The following is a 16,115-nucleotide window of genomic DNA, read 5'->3' on the forward strand; positions in this document are numbered from 1 at the left end:
ATATTTTTGGCATATAAATGGCCGTGCACAAAACCGCAGTGGGACTACCTCACCAGCAGAGCAGACACACTAAAACACGACCACCTGATGTATTTAATGGCACATTTTGGCACAATAATAAAATGTCCATAATAAAACTCGCATTTGCATGTTCATTTGCAACCCACAGCCATAAATGTGAATTTCGCTAAACAAAACTCAAAAGCAGCTAATGCCCGACAAAAGCAGGCATTAACATTTGCCATTTGGGTTTTGGCTCTAATGTTGACCCGTGACTAAATGCATTTTAATGCGCCCCACAAATTGGCGGCTTATATGCACAAAACGGCAACGCTGCGTATGCGCAATGTGACAGCGCTGGCCGGAATTCGATGAGGTGACTGCATCATCCACTCCGCACTTTGAGACAGCACATCCACAGACTGCATATACAACATTCGTAAAATATTTGTAGTAAGAAAAAATAAATGGAATATTTTTTTATCCGATTATATCGGACTCAGTACTTGCATAGAAATATGACCATGAAATCAAAAACATTGAATGTACGGTACATACTTGTTAAATACACATGATTAATTTTGCTTTTACTGTACATGGTAATGTTGTTCAAAATTAATATTTTTCGTTTTTTCTCACGAATAAATTCGAATTTCACGTAGCAAATTCCATTTTTATCTCTTCAAATATGAATCAAATAAATATTAGCACTTGAAATCTGCAGAAACTTGAGTTTATTGTGCTTATCAAAATATATTATAATTAATTTTTTCTTAATTACAACAAATTAACCCACTAAAGGCTTTGGATACAATCAATCATTCGCGAATTAAGTTAAGCATTCCCAAGGGCCCTCGAGTATCGATAGCCTGCAATTAAACCAGCGTTACATGACAGTCCCTCCACTGACAAAAAACTGAACAAGAGCGCTGTCATTAAAAAAATTGACCAAAGTGCCATCCGACAGCAGTAACAAAAAAATATATCAAGAGTAAACAGAAGGGGTAACACTTGACAGTCCGAAACTTTATATATCCTCTATGAAAATGATCAAATTAAACAGAATTTTGCATTTATAAATACAAAATAATAAGAATGACTATGGCCTTTTAGGAGCAACATGACTAAAATTCTTTATAAGCTTATGGCAACATTTAATGTACCTTCTGTAAGGGCATAGACGATGATGATGATGATGGGAATGGCGAACATTTCAATCAATCAAGTGAGCGGTGTGAAAATCACACGAGCTGCGTGCAAAGGAAACGGAAACTGTAGCGAATTGTGTGCTCTCCACAGGTACACATGTCTGTGTGTTTCTGTGTTTGTGTGTGTGTGTGTGTGCCAGTGTGTGAGTGAGTCCGAGAGCTGCTTGTGCTGCTGCTGTCCGAGTAAATGCCACATGATTTCAATTTTTCAATCAGCGATGCGCACAGTTAGTTAAGCTTTTTGCATACATTATGCAATTTGAGCGGCCAGAATTGATGCAACGGTAACGGAGGAGCAGCAGCAGCAACAGCAGCAGCAACAATAACATAATTAGATACAGCCACGGCAGCCAACGACGCCGCGTCGGCTGACTGCAATCCTGCCAATGGCGACATTAACTCATCGATCCACCAAGTACCTGTTAAGGGCTTTTGCCGCATTCATTCCTGGGCTTCATTTCGATTTACCGTTGTCCAAGTGCCCGGCCCCAATCCAGAATCCCAACGTGGAATCCCACACCATGCCCTGTACTTTTGTCTCGGTCTGCTTGTACGAGAATGTCTGCCAATGGGCTTCTGTGGCCCTCTGGTGCTCTTTCAGGGTCTTTTTTTTCCAGCTGGTAGCCTGTGCATATTGTGAATGCGCGCATTTCGATCACGTGATTGAGATTTTTACATTTAAAACGTGACTGAAATATTTTCCAGTTTCGTCACTTCAATGCCTACCACAGAGGGATACATTTTCGCCATTTACCATCCCGTGTTCCGCATCCCGCACACCGCCTTGTTCTCCATTATCCGGTTTCGGCTCGGTCTCCATTCGCCGGTCCCATTCCCCCCATGCTGGATGCAATGAAATGTATTCAATACTCAGTCAATGATGTCCCAAGCACCGTTGGCCTGTGGCTGCCTTTTATTATTATTATTTTTATGTGCTGCTCTTCCATTTGTCCAGGCCTCTGTCGGGTCTGGCTCTGGTTTTGCCTCTATCTAACGATATGTCCTCTTAACTTTTCGCCTGTTTTGTCCTTTTCAATCAACGGCAAATGTCCAAGTGTTAACTAGATTTAAATAATGCATTAGTCGCTCCTGCCTTCCTATACGCCCGAGGCGAAGCCTTAGCTTAAACATTCGCCAATGGAAACAGGCTGATTTTCCAGCTTACATGAATGCTTCTTTTTGGATGCCTTATCTTGATAATTTTCGATAGCATATCCGAATATTCACACTATCTTTAAACGCTCTGCTCGATGAAGTCGGGGTCTGCCTTTTGCTATTTTCAATCCCATTGAGTCATGGCGAGCTGACCGACAAATCTTTTAATTTATATGGGATTTTTATTGATTTCCTGGCCACCACACATAAATAAATATAAATGTTTTCGAAAGTTAATGCTTATGCACATACTCTGCAAGCTGAGTGTGAATGTGTGAATGCAAGCCATTGAAAAGGAGTTTTCAGGCTTACGTGCGGAAAACAACTGAGAGCCAGAACCAGAGCCAGAGCCTCGTTCGAGAGGCAATTAATTGAAATTGCCTTTTGTGGAGTTCCTGACATGTGCGAATGGGTATGTGGAGGGAGATTTGGGATTTGAGAAGAAATTGCAAACGACTCCAAACAAAAATGGCAATTGAAAATTTTTGATTAGCCGAGCATTTGGGTCTTCGGCAAGAACTTTCGGCATCCCCCAACTTCCAACTTCCAAGTGCCACAGTTGCTGTTGTCCCGTTGCCCCGGCGCAAAGGAATGGGAGGCGAGGCCCAACTTCAGTTGCCAGGCTGTAAATAAAATTTAATGAAATGATACGATAAAGTTGTGAGTGTGTGATTTACACAGCCAGCACTGGTAGACTGGTAGTGCGATGCCAAGGCACGATTGCATATGGTTTGTTAGCCAAGTCTGTCTTCTCCGGGCCCTCCCTCGCCATTGCCTCACTCTTTCTTTGTCTCAGTGCGTAATTTCAACATTGGCAATTAAAATTTTGTATGAGTTGCTTGCAATCAGTGCCCAAACTTGCCACGTACAAACAAATACACGTGCAGCACACACACACACACACACACACACACTGGCATTCACAAGGAATAGGGATGCATGTGGCGACAATCTCAGCTGGTGTCTGCATAATTTAAAGCATACATTTAGGCTGCCGCTGCTCAGCATCTCCGGCCTGGCTGTGTGATAAATGCCAACCAGTCAGCACACAAACACACAGATTCACTGTGGCACACAGATGCACCCAGAGATGACACCAACTCGTTGCTGCTGACAATTCCAAACAATTTGCCGAGTCTGGCAAGCATTTTGGGGACTAGGGTTGCTGGAGCTGGAGCTGCGCTCAGGATCGAGGCTGGGTCCTTGTTTGTTGCAATGATTGCCGTCTTTGGCGCTCTGGCTTGATTATGGGCCCACACACACACACATACAGCGGCACTCACACTTTAAATTTCAGTGTAAACTACGAACAAATGTTTAGAGAAAACTTGTTACTTGTTATTTTGCATATTTGACAAACACTTCACATGCTCAGAGTTAAAGAAACTTGCAGCTGGCTTAAATCGCTTTGGCCCCCACAAACGTGAACCCCACAAGATTCTTCACCAAGAATCCAGAATCCAGAATCCCAGCCACTTGCCAAAGTATTTCAAATTCGAATTATGACCGTACATGCTCGTCGTACTTCATTTTCATTGCTGGCGAACATTTGGAACTTTGCCCAGCAGGGTTAAGCTGACATGCATTTAATTGTAACAAGGGGATTTTTATTTATTTTCTGGGGAGTCTATAGTATAAATATAACATGAAGCATGAAGCATGAAGGATCTAAAACTAGACAAGCTATTGAGATTTAAGTGGTTCGAGTGCTGGAACTGTAATCCCTTCAGTTACATGGCATAGGCTCTACGCATCATCAGATCAAAGTACATGTCGTTGTCGATGGAGGCACTGATGGTGGCATAATAGTTGATAAACTCCTCCCGGGTTATCTACAAACAAACATTCGATATTTAAAGGTAATGAATCATCAATGGAGGAGCTTGGAGCTCACCTTCCCATCCAGATTGCCACGACCGCCCTCAAAGTTGTGCAAGAAGTCCGTGAGTATCTCATCCTCGCTCATCTCGCCGCTCTGGTACTTCGGATGCTCCTTCACCGAGTAAACGTTCTTCAGGTCGGCAACGGTGATGATGCCATCATCGTCGCGGTCCATCTTGTCAAAGGCCTGGTCGATAATGCCCACGCGGCACTCTGGCATGGGAGGCTGTAGAGAAGTACTCTCAAAGTCCGAGCAATTACAAGCGAATGTGCCGTACTTACGCGCAGTTTGACCAGAAACTCAGTCATGTTAATGGAGCCGCTGCCATCTTCATCAAACCTGAAAGTTGGATATACAAATAATTAAATTTGCAAGCAGATTAATTGGCCATTAGACACTCACGTGTTGAACATCTCCCTGATCTCCTCATCCGTCACATCCAGACCGGTGTCGCGTATGCCCGAAATGAACTCCTGCTCGTTGAGCGCCTTGCTGCCATCGTCGTCCATGGCCCGAAAGGCTCTGCCATGAATAATATAAAATTAAATTGTTACTCTTGCATAATTCATCGCACTCGGCGGCACACTTTCGTCTCGTGACTGTAGCCATTCCAAATGTCATTCAAAGTCAATCAGCGACCCACCTGCCGATTCCCAGGATGCCTGTTGCGCCGCGGCTGAAGCAGAGCAGACGCAGCTTGGTAATGGGATCCTTGTCGGCGCCATCTGTCAGTTCCCGCAGAGACTTGTTCATAAGGTTCGCCTCCAGCGTGTAAAGGTCTCCGTTGGGCGACTGCAAGTTACGTTTTTCAATATTAAGTTAATTACATGCATACTATCTGCCCAAAGTGTTTTAATGACAGTCCATAGACCATTTAAATGTCACTTAATGCTACCCAAGACGACATATTGATTTTAACATTTTAATAGTGTCAGTAAAATGATTTTAAATAAAGCAATGTTTCTATTTTATATTCTTATTCTGTGATTTCTTGTAGGAAAATGGAAAAGTGGTTTATATATTACTTCTCATCTGATGTACATATTTTGCAAGAAATTGTATGGAATGTTCATAATGTACGTAAGAGTCTCATTGTTTCGAGTGAACGATTTTTATCTTCTTAAACCCAGCACAATCTCCCCCTTGAACAATAAATCAACGCCTCAAATTGAGTTTACACTCATTATATTTTATCATAACCACCAAGGTATTTCCACTGCGGCAATGCGAGAGCAATGCATAAGAGACTGACTAACTGATATTTCCAATTATGGAACATATAATTAAATCCAATGTGTAATGAAAAACCATTCCAAACCAGAGATCAGTGGAGGTGCCGCGTTCGTCAGCACTCGTAACCGGATGAATCACACGGTAGGCCGGCCCCACTCAGCTGATCTCTCCCCAAGATGCTCTCTCATGCTGCGTCACAAGCTTTAAGCGGATGCCTTCAATTAAGTTGATTTCAGCACAAGGCAGGGTAGTGGGCAGGGAATGGAAAATTTGTGCAAAAGGTTTTCATTTTGGTGAAAGCACTTTTCGCAATCTGTCTAATTGGAGCCCAAGGTGAAGGTCGCCAGCAAAAGTTTAGCCACACAAATAACAAACAGCAAGCCCGAAAAAAGTCTGGCGAAGACCAAGAACTTACTTCCATGGTGCGGTTTTCAATGGCCCTTTTCACTGGCTATATAGAAAATGTGTATGTTTCCCCGACTTTTCCGCTTCCGCTGGCTTCGATGTTTTTATTTTCGCTCCACTGAATGGATAACTGCAAGATACTTGTTACTTTAGCGGCTTTGAAATGCAAACTGAAAGCGAAAAGTAAAGCGGTGGCAATGAATAAACATTGGAGCGCGCGTAGACAGAGACAGAAAGAGCCAGGGAGTGAGAGAGAGAGAGGAGGCACACGCTCGTACTGCATAGCGGTAGGTAGTACGAGAGAGAGAGAGCGCGTTGGAATGAATGGAAATGAAATATGAGTTTGTGGGCTGATGTGAGGCGGGTAGGCAGAAGCCCAAACTAGTTACTAAAAAGCATTTACGGTCATATAGAGCAGACAGTGCGCCCCCAACAGACTCACCCACCTGACTCATCCATCTGTTAGCTCTGGCTCTCTCTCTCTCTGTCTGCCTCACCTGGTTGGCTTTCTAAACATTTTATTTCAATTAAAGTGTGGAATGTTTCGGGGGCCAATTTCGTGCCAGTCGCCGGCGAATGTTTGCCCGCGACAAACATGAGCCATCACAAAAAAGATACAAAGATAAAACCGTGGGGAGCGCGGTATGCAAAATTGATCCAGATAAAAATGAAAGGGCCTAAAAGTATGCGATTCCTGGTGTTTGCCAGGGCTGACAAACAGTAGTTTTGTACTTTTTGTCCCAGCCAAAGCGTAAAGTTCAGAGTCAAATTAGGCTGATGACATTCAGAGGAGATCAGATGATTCTTTTTTTTTTTGGGAATATAAATCGGGGAATACGCGTATGTGATACGTGAAAGTATCCATTGAATTGAGTGCATCAATGACGAAAATACATAAAAAAATATGCATTTGTGTGCAAGTAAATAATTCGGACTTAAAACTTTAATTGATGATGAGAAATTGGAATACTTTTGGTCTAATATTTTTCAACATATAGTGCATTTTGAAAGTCGTATTTGCAAGTTTATTTTGGAATCGGAGAATGAAAAACTTTCATTACTATTTGGCAAAAGTATCTTCTCCTTCCTTATCTAGGACGTTTCACTGCAGTTTTGTTGCAGCTCAACTCTCGCCCAGAATTAAGTATTGATTATTTGTTCAGTTCTTATTTTGTGTTGCTGTTGTTGCTGCTGCTCCTGCCCCTGTGGCGCCCTTGTCTGTTTACTTGCAACAAGGACATGTAATTTGCGAAATTGCCTTGACTTTGGCTGCAATCGAAGCTTGTTTTATGCAGCCCAGCCGCAAGTCGCATCGGGACAGGGGCAGGACGAGACAGGAGAGGCCGTGTCCAATGTGTCGAATATAATATGCATACGCCCTGAGTGCATTGCCATGTCGGCTGACCATTAACGAAAATAAGAGGCCGGGACACACACGGCAGGGCAGGGTAAGCACAATGTTTTTATCTATGACTCGTGTGTGTGTTTGCCTGATGTGACCCAGATGTGCGACAACACTATTATTATTATTCGTCCACGAATCACAGCTGGCAGGCATTCTGAGAGCAGTAATGCGTATGCGTAATATGCATTGAAAAACACTCAGCTGAACCAGTGCACCTCCACAAACATAACACTGTCCTTTGCTCCACTAATGATTTATTCATACACTATTAACCTTGAAGCTGCGCCGCAAGCTATTCGTGCGCATGGCCCTCAACAACATCGCGGCAAACGAATTGAAAGTGAACTAAATAGAGGCCTCGGCAGCGGCCGCCGCACTGTGTCTCCTGCCGAAGGCGCCGCCAAAAAAATCGAATGGCAACAAAATGGAACTAGGCAACAGCTGAGCCCAGAGGTGGGCCACAACACATTGAGCCCCGTCGTTGGTAAACAGTGTCCTCAGACGGTGACTCACGTCCCTATAATTAGCGCGAATAAATTAAAAGGTCCCACTCGTGGGAATTCCTCACTTTGCTTCATCGAAACAGTGGCAAGAGAAAGATCATTGAACTCTGATCCAAACAGACCAACGGATTCAATTGGGTTTGTATTTATTTGTAGAAGATTAAATTTGTGACTATATTTAATAATAATTTTGAAACGGAAATAAAGTAAATAATTTGTGGGACCCTTTCATCTAACATTTCGTTTGGAAATAAAAGCGAATGAATGAATTTTTAGTCCTGCCGGACTTGAGCGCAGTTGAGTCGTTCACCTTGATTAACAGTCGGACCACTGGCCACCGGCCACTGCCACTAGTGTTACCTTTGCTGGCGGCTTTGCCAGGGACTTGCAGAAAAAGCAGCGAGCGACTGACCAGAGACAGGAGCAGGGGGGGGGGGGGGGAGGGGCGTGAGTGCGAGTGTGTGCATTGATGTTGTCAACGCATCAACTGAGCCCGAACTCAATCAGTGAATCACTTCACAATTCGCTGATCAAAAGGAAAACAATCATACGCATTTGAAGTGTCAGAAATTGCCAAAAGAGGGAAAGAACGAGTGAGGTGGCGGCGGCGGCGGCGGGCAGACGGAGAAACCGTAACAGAAACACATCCACAAGAAAAAGCAGAACAAGAACGGGAATCGAGAACAGAGAATCGGAATGGGAATGGAAATGGCAATGGCAATGGGACCAAGAGCGAAAGACCCTTTCGTCCTTTGCCATGTTGACACACTCAAAACTTGACTGTGCGAGTTGTCTGGCATGTATTTTCTTTTTAATCAATTTATATGCAAATAAGTGAAATGCTTAACTGAATTTGAGCTGTCTGTCTGTGCAGTCGACTCGACTCGACTCAAGTCGAGTCCCCCTCTCGAGGGCTGTCTTTTTGCCAGTTGCTTGATTGAAAACGTTAAACGCATTGATTAACGAAAGACGCAAAGGGAAAATCCAACTGGCGTCGATTTAATTGAACTTGTTTTTATGGAATTCCTTTTGGCTTTCCGTCCACTGATTGCAGCAACCGCACCGCACCGCACTGACATCCAGCACTGGCACGGCTCACTGACTGCCATTTCATCTCATCTCGGCTTGAGGCATCCTCTGGCTCTGCCAGAAAGTTTCAAATATTTGCCTGGCCAACACTCGAGCAGCCGCTTGTCAACCACATTTAACTAATATGCCTTTCAACCCAAAGAAAACCGCTTGCCTCTTTGCATTCCATCAAGAGTAAGAGAGGGGGTGTGAGTGAGGAAAACCCACCTAATCCTATCGAGCACCTTCATCACACCGGCGCCAGTTTTGACAGGCTATAGAGAGGTCCTTTTGTCTGTGCCGGCGCCTGTGTGCAAATTGATAAAATCAACTTGATAACTTCATTTCATTAAGTAAACATTAATCACATTAACTTTTGTGCCCCGTGCTTGGGGTTTGGGTTAACTGCGGGTCCCTGTTCTCGGGTCTGAGTCTGAGGATTCTCACGAGCAACCAAAATTAACCCTAAACGCCTTGCCACGCCTTTAGATCTGTATAATTTTAATAAGAAAATCTGCTCGTCTGCGTCGCACGCACTCAACCTTTCGACCACAAAAGGCAAAAGTCTTCCAGGAGTGTGTCAACACAAGGCCAATGCTCGTACATGTCCCATTCCTGTTCTGCCCGCTTCTACCCTGTTATGTCTTGTTCTGTCCTGTCCTGTCCTGTCCTTTGGCTGGGGAGCTGGGTGTGAACCCTTGAGGTCAAGGCGCACGAAACTTATTACTTAATTTAGGTTTGGTCTGGCCGGGATCTTGACACAGTCGTCCGCCCGCCAAAGAACTTATCATATTGTCAAATTTAATAAAATGCGAAATATATTTTAATACATACATTTTTGTTGCTCGAATGTTTTTGGCCTCGTTCTAATTTTCGAAACGAGCATCTGCATATTTCAATTTCCAGCAGATTTACATAAATTTCATGAGCCGAAGTGAGTTGAGTTATTCATGAAAAGGGTTTTGGCGATGCACTCACCAGAAGGGTAGCATGGGCTGGACGTCAACGTTGACTACGAGTGGAACTATACCAGATATGTAGATATTCCTGCAATATAATCTATTTAATTTCGCATATTACAGAGCATTCAATTTTCAGCTTTGTGCTGCCTAGTGTGTAGGGTGCATTGACTCTGCCCTTTCCGAACTGTCAACTCGTGTGGACTGGGGTTTTTGGTTGGGGTTCTGGTTCTAGTTTGGGAGGGTGTCTGAGTTTTGATTAGTTCGAGTTGAGCTGAAAATTATTAAAACTGGCAGCACTGATCCAATGGCTGATGGACACGTGCTGGTCATGGGCCAACAGCCCTGCCAATGATTCACACGAATCGTGAAACTTTTTTCATTTGCTGTTTGACTGTCCGAGCCGGCAATTAAATGGCGAAATATTGTATGCAAAGAGTTCGATTCCGTTGTGTGGCAGGAGCAGAAGTGCGAATATGTGTGTGTGTGTGTTTGTTCTCCCTACACCTGACGTGTTTTTCGTGATGGGTTGCGGTGGACTGGTGGACTGGTGGGCTGGTGTGCTGGTGGCAGCGCATCCTGGCTGGCTGCGCTGTCAAACTTTTCAAATTAAGCCAAGATTTTGCCTCTGCAGCGCGTACACAGCTTCTGCAGGGCGATGCCGTCTATTTCCTAGTTTACTTAGTAACTAAATCACGTTTCTTATTTAAGCTTAAGAGCTCATTAACGCCAGGTTCGAGCATTATCATAAAATGAGTAGGGAAACTCGAATCGGAGTCGCGTTCTTGGTATGACTAGAGCTCTGGTTTTTAGTTCGGGTGCGGGTTGAGTTCTGGGAAAAAGTTGTTGCCTGTCCCGGTACAAGCTGTGCGGACTAATACCTTCCCCCCACACAAACAACCGCACACATGCAGCCGTCATCAATCGCCATTGAAATTCAATCCGCAGATCCTAACGAGCGTCGACGAGGACGACGACGACGAGGACGAGGACGACGACGATGACGACACTCACACGCTGAGCTTGATGGGCGCTCGCTCTTTTGGCACTGGCAATCAGCACACATCAAACGCACTCTCACTCACACACACACTCACACACACACACACCAACGCTCACACGTACACGGGCAGAAAGAATTCCTCACACGTTGCCATAAAAATGTAAAAGGGAAATAATATAAAAATAGAAAGTTTTCGCACTTCACGTGTCAAATCCTTTTTAATGAGTTTTTTGAAGCATCAAAAAGTTTGCCATTTCTTGCACACTTTTACGAAGTACCCTATCCCCCGTTCCGCCCTTTATTTTCCCCATCCTGCATTATCCTTCACCTTTCACTGGCTCTTTCTTCGGCAGGTTGTTGCTGGAACTTTTTTGATTTTCTTCTCATTGTTTGGTCTGCTCAATGAAAGATGCGGGCCCCTGCCCTGAAATTTCTGTTTTAATTTCTCATATTTTATTGAAATCAATTAAACGTACATACTTGCCTGTACGTTATCCACGAATCATCTCCGTATACTGACTGAAATCCAAACAAATCGTTGCGGCAGATGCGGCCGTATTCAATGCACTGCACTGAACTCCCAGCAATCCACTTCATCTGTCTGCCCTTCACCATTCCCGTGCCCCGTGCCCCCACCATCATAAATGATGTGGCACAATTAAAGGCAGTGGCATCGCTTCCGTCGTCTGGCAGAGAGTGTTAACCATATTGTTGGCCAGGTCCGGGCCACGTCCAGCCCACGTTCGCCACGTTCGTCATGGCATCAGAATGCGTGCGTGCCGCGCCTGCAGTGACCAGACGGGTCCGGGTCCGGGTTCGGGTCTGGGTCCAGTCAGGGCAGGGCAGCCTGGTGGTCTGGCATCCTGCCATCCTGCCGAGCATCCTGCAGACTCCGTGTCCATGCAGCTCGTCACGCAACAACGTTTGAAGTCAATTTAAAATGAGCATTCGAGCGTGCAGTCATGAGATGCGCTCCGTGTGCATCCCCCCAGACCAGTGGACCACTGCCACTGCCACTCCAGCAACCCAGCAACCCACCACCCCACCACACCACCACCCCATCAGTCCACCAGTCCGCCATTCCTCATCATTGCATGGAAGAGTTATCGTTATTGTTGTGATGACTGGGCAGATGATTTGCCACTTGGTTAGCCCGGCCAGCCAGCTCCATGCGGACTGATAATTTAATCTGCTCTGCCCACAGTCCAGTAGCAGTTCCCTCCATCCCCTTGCCACTTTCCCTAGCCAAGTTATATTTATTTAATTGATCTGCGACCGAGCTGTTCAGCCGGAGCTGCTTTGATCCGGAGCTGGCAAAACTTTGGGTCCCCAAGAGAAGCTTCATCAATGCCGCTCCTGGCCATCCATGATTAGTGTGCGTGCTCTTTGCCAGAGCTCAAATTGGAATCTAATTACTGGCCACACAAATGAAATTTCCCTTGTCCTCGTTCTAGTTGAACTTTCCTTTGGTTGCCTTGGTTCCGACTATCTGTCAATGCAATGGCATCTCCATCTGCATCTGCATCAGAGTAGAGTCGGCAGCAGTAGCAGCAGCAGCATCAGCATGACCGCTGGCCAAATTAGCCCAAAAACAGCAGCATCCATGCGAGGTAGCCTTCCCTTTCCCGCCTCGCCGCCTGCACCATTCTATCTGCCAGGATGTGACAGAGATCCAGAGCCAACTTTGGTCCACAACTGACTCTGCGACTCTCGTCCGCTAGTTGTCGCCGCGTCAAGCACGCACCGAAAGTTGCACCGAAACATTTTTCATTGCACAACACACACAAATTAATTGAATTTTAAGTAACTTTCGCTTGGGCCTCTCCGGCTCGTTGCAAAATTTATATAATAGGACCGACGCAAAGTAAAATAAAAGAAACAAAACATAAAAATACTGCAATTAAATTTGAAACGAATTTTTGATACTTTTTCGTGATCAAGAAATGGGAATACTCTTCGACGAGGATTCGAAATCATTAAATTATTAGTATTCAACATTATGCATTGAAAATATAAATATTCAAACAAATATCTACTTACAAATTTGAATAATTTTGAATATTTATTTAATTAAAATTTTTAGGAAAAATTAAAAGCCATAAAATAAAATTAATTTCCACTGTGGAAAAATACTTTAGTTTTCCCTAAAATAAACATAAACTAAATGTGCTTAAATTTCTTGATAGCCAGAGGCATGAAAAGCGTGAAATTCACAAAATTTGTTTTACGTTTTTTTTACCTTGCAGCACTTTAAATTTATTTTAATACCATACACTATAAGTTTTTACTAGACAAAGGTACTAAAGTAACTTCCATTATCAGACGAATTTCTCCAGCAGTAATGCACAATCGTAATATGCCCGGGAAGAGTATAATATTAGTAGCCTTCTCCACATAAAGTTTTTGGCCATTGCTGGTGGGAATCGGGGTAGCAGCAGAGGCAACAGCAGCCAGAGGAGTACCAAGAGGAGCAGCTTTAGCAGCATCATGTACCGGCTAGCTGCGCTGGGACATCATTAGTCCTTTAATTGCCATAAATAACCACAGCCACATACATCGCACCCGCAGCTCTGCCATGGACCACTCCATCCGGACCACTCATCCAGCTACCACCCACACCAACACGCACACCCACTCCGAGCCAGAGCCAGAGCTCCAACGAATGGAGCTCTACATAAAAGTTGTCAACGTTATTTTTGCAACTTCTCTCTCGCACAGACACACGCATAGCGACAATTCCCACGTGCATAATACGACATGTGTGTGTCGGTGAGTTGAGTGGGGTGTGTGTGTGTGTGTGTGTGTGTGTGTGTGTGTGGGTATGTTTGCGCATAGTTTACAGTTTTTGGAGCATCATGTTGAGCATATTGTCAAAGGGAACGCAATGCAGCAGGGCCGGGCTCAGGCAAGGCACTGGAGAGAGGACACAAACTCGGGCACTTTGGCTATTGCCAATGTCCCATATCCCCTCCCCACTCCTCCACTCACCCACAACCACTCTCCCAATCCCTCAGCCAGGCAGCCGATGTCCCAGGCCAATTTCTATTGTCAGCTGCGTGCTGCATTCCCAAATAACCAACCGCCTCCTCCATTCCCTCCTGCGAACCCTTGGCTCTCCATCCACATCCATCTGCCATGCACTTGTGCATTGCCTGGCATTTTGAAAATCAGTCAACAAATGCCACCGCACGGGTCCCGACTCCGCTGCATTTTCTGTGAGGCACAATTTCGTGTGGTAGGAGTAATTTTTCTGCTGGCAGGGCCTGGGTGACTTATGTGGCATGCCAGTGGCGGTAGCGGGCTCGGGCTCGGGCTGCATGCCTCTCCACTTGACAATTAGTTGGTTGGTCAAAAAGTTTCAAATGCAGTTGCAGTTTCTGTTTCTGTTGCAGTTTGCTTTTGCTTTTGACACTGGACAAGTTGAGAAATGTTTTTGTAGCCATTTTTGTGATGAGGGGTGGAGGGGTGGAAAATCAACCAGCTGCCAGAGAGCAAGAGGCAGTGGGAGCCCTTTAATGGGGCAGCACAAACCAAATTTCTGAAATAAGCTGCTGCAGTAAGCAGCTGCAATCAGATATCACCCAAATGCGAGCCAATTTATCCAAATTTGTGTCCCCTGCCAATCATCAGTTGTCATTGAGACGCACCGAGGAGCAGCAAAATCGTTCATTAAAATTTGAATTCGTAATTTAAATCAGTCTTAATTAATGCAAACACAATGCCCGGCTGCCAATTTCGACAGTTCGAGAGCTCTAGGTGTGAATCGAATTTGCATAGGCAAAAATGCCACATAAAATTCGAAGTATTTTGTGTCGGAAATCAAATTAGGGGCAGCTTTAAATGGTTGCTGGTCTACAGTGCGTATGCGTAATATTATTAGCATGACAACTTGAGGCGCACGTGCAATTCACAGGGCGGGACAGTCAGGGACAGGGCCTAACCGAGCTAAGTCCAAATTGAATTGTAAATGGCCTTTACGGTCAGCCCTCAGCGTTGTCCTGCCAAATGCATCTCATTTGATACGCATGTTGGGGCGGCATAAGCAACACTCGGTCGCGTGGGTGGTGCGGTGTGGAAGGGTGTCCTAATATGTGCCTATTAGATCAAACCAACACAAAGCCAAAGACCAGACCAGAGCAGACCCGGCAACTTAATTAACTTCTGCGAGGCCTGCAGCAGTCTCGGTCTGTCCCGGGGCAGCCGCCAAACGCAATGGGGAAAATTCAAAGAGGGCATTGTCAGGGTGCCGAGTAGGTCTTGACAGAATTGTAATTTGTGCAAACAAAGGCGGAAAATTATTAACAATAACAATAGAAATAGAAACTGCACTTGCAATAAGCCACGCCACGCTTTCATTTCAGCTACAATTCAAATTGTAAATTGCAAATGGAGTGGAGCCGGAGTGGGAGTGGGAGTGGGAGTTGGAGTGGAATCTGCTGTGGTTGTTGGACCAAGAAGGGGATACAGATGCGGATGGGAGCAAGGACGAGAAGGACTTTGTTCTGGGGAATTGTAAAACTCTGTTCAGATCTGGCAATGCAATGCATTCGAGCGCAAAACGTTTACGCTCAGACGCATCCAGTGAGTGACTTTGTAGCCGCTTGGTTGACTGACAGCCAGCCAGATTCTCGGGGATTAAATCTAGACAATGGGCCAAGACCTCAAGCTGGGGCATAAATGCAAATAAATACGGATACACCAGTATTTGTTGACAGATACGCGAATTTTTCGAGTGCGGACGCGTCGAACAGCTGCTCTGCATAACAAACCCAAAATCGCGATAGAGACCTGCGGAAAATACGGCAAATTAACACAGGCGTTGCTGACACCGCGTGCTCACCTGGGAGGATCAAGGCACCCACTTTCCTGGCTCCGAAAACCGTGCTTCTCGCCGCTCTTCCACGGGCGCCCAAGGGGGCAGGGAGGGGCTGGGGCTCACGTCGACTGCGCACTCGGCCTTTTCACTCAACGCCGAGGGGCTCCCGCCTTTTTTCGCCTTTTTCTTCCTTTCTTCTACGATTCCCATTTTCTCGGCTGCTTCACATTTTTCACTCCAGGCACCTCAGCTGTGCAACTGGTATACCAGGGCTGGAGAGCGCAGGTCGCTAACCAGCTGATCGAGTGCAGTGCTGTGAAGGGACACTAGGTGTCAAAGCAGCCAGCTCTTGCCAGCGATCGCTGCGGAGAACTTGTAGCACCCACATCAGCTAGCTTCTGCCAGCGACCGCACCGGAAGGGAAGTACTGCCTAACCCCTAGGCGGAAAACGTTTATATATAAGCAAGACACTTCGCC

General features: G+C 45.3%; 1 protein-coding gene across 2 annotated transcripts; it reads right to left on the minus strand.

The window, feature by feature from the left end:
- Positions 1–3,948: 3,948 nt before the first annotated feature.
- Positions 3,949–7,619, minus strand: LOC111066885 (calcyphosin-like protein). Of its 2 annotated transcripts, none has more exons than XM_022355824.2 (6): positions 7,562–7,619; positions 4,889–5,037; positions 4,648–4,767; positions 4,527–4,584; positions 4,258–4,470; positions 3,949–4,195 (listed from the first exon to the last, which is right to left on the minus strand). In XM_022355824.2, exons 1-6 carry the CDS (start codon positions 7,607–7,609, stop codon positions 4,094–4,096), a joined length of 690 nt encoding a protein of 229 aa, XP_022211516.1. In that variant the 5' UTR covers positions 7,610–7,619; the 3' UTR covers positions 3,949–4,093. The 2 variants fall into 2 exon arrangements, with proteins under 2 accessions (XP_022211516.1, XP_022211517.1); XM_022355825.2 differs by lacking the exon at positions 7,562–7,619 and adding an exon at positions 5,894–6,042.
- Positions 7,620–16,115: the final 8,496 nt, after the last annotated feature.

The sequence above is a fragment of the Drosophila obscura genome, unplaced genomic scaffold, assembly GCF_018151105.1.
Source record: "Drosophila obscura isolate BZ-5 IFL unplaced genomic scaffold, ASM1815110v1 contig_150, whole genome shotgun sequence".
Lineage (NCBI taxonomy): Eukaryota > Metazoa > Arthropoda > Insecta > Diptera > Drosophilidae > Drosophila > Drosophila obscura.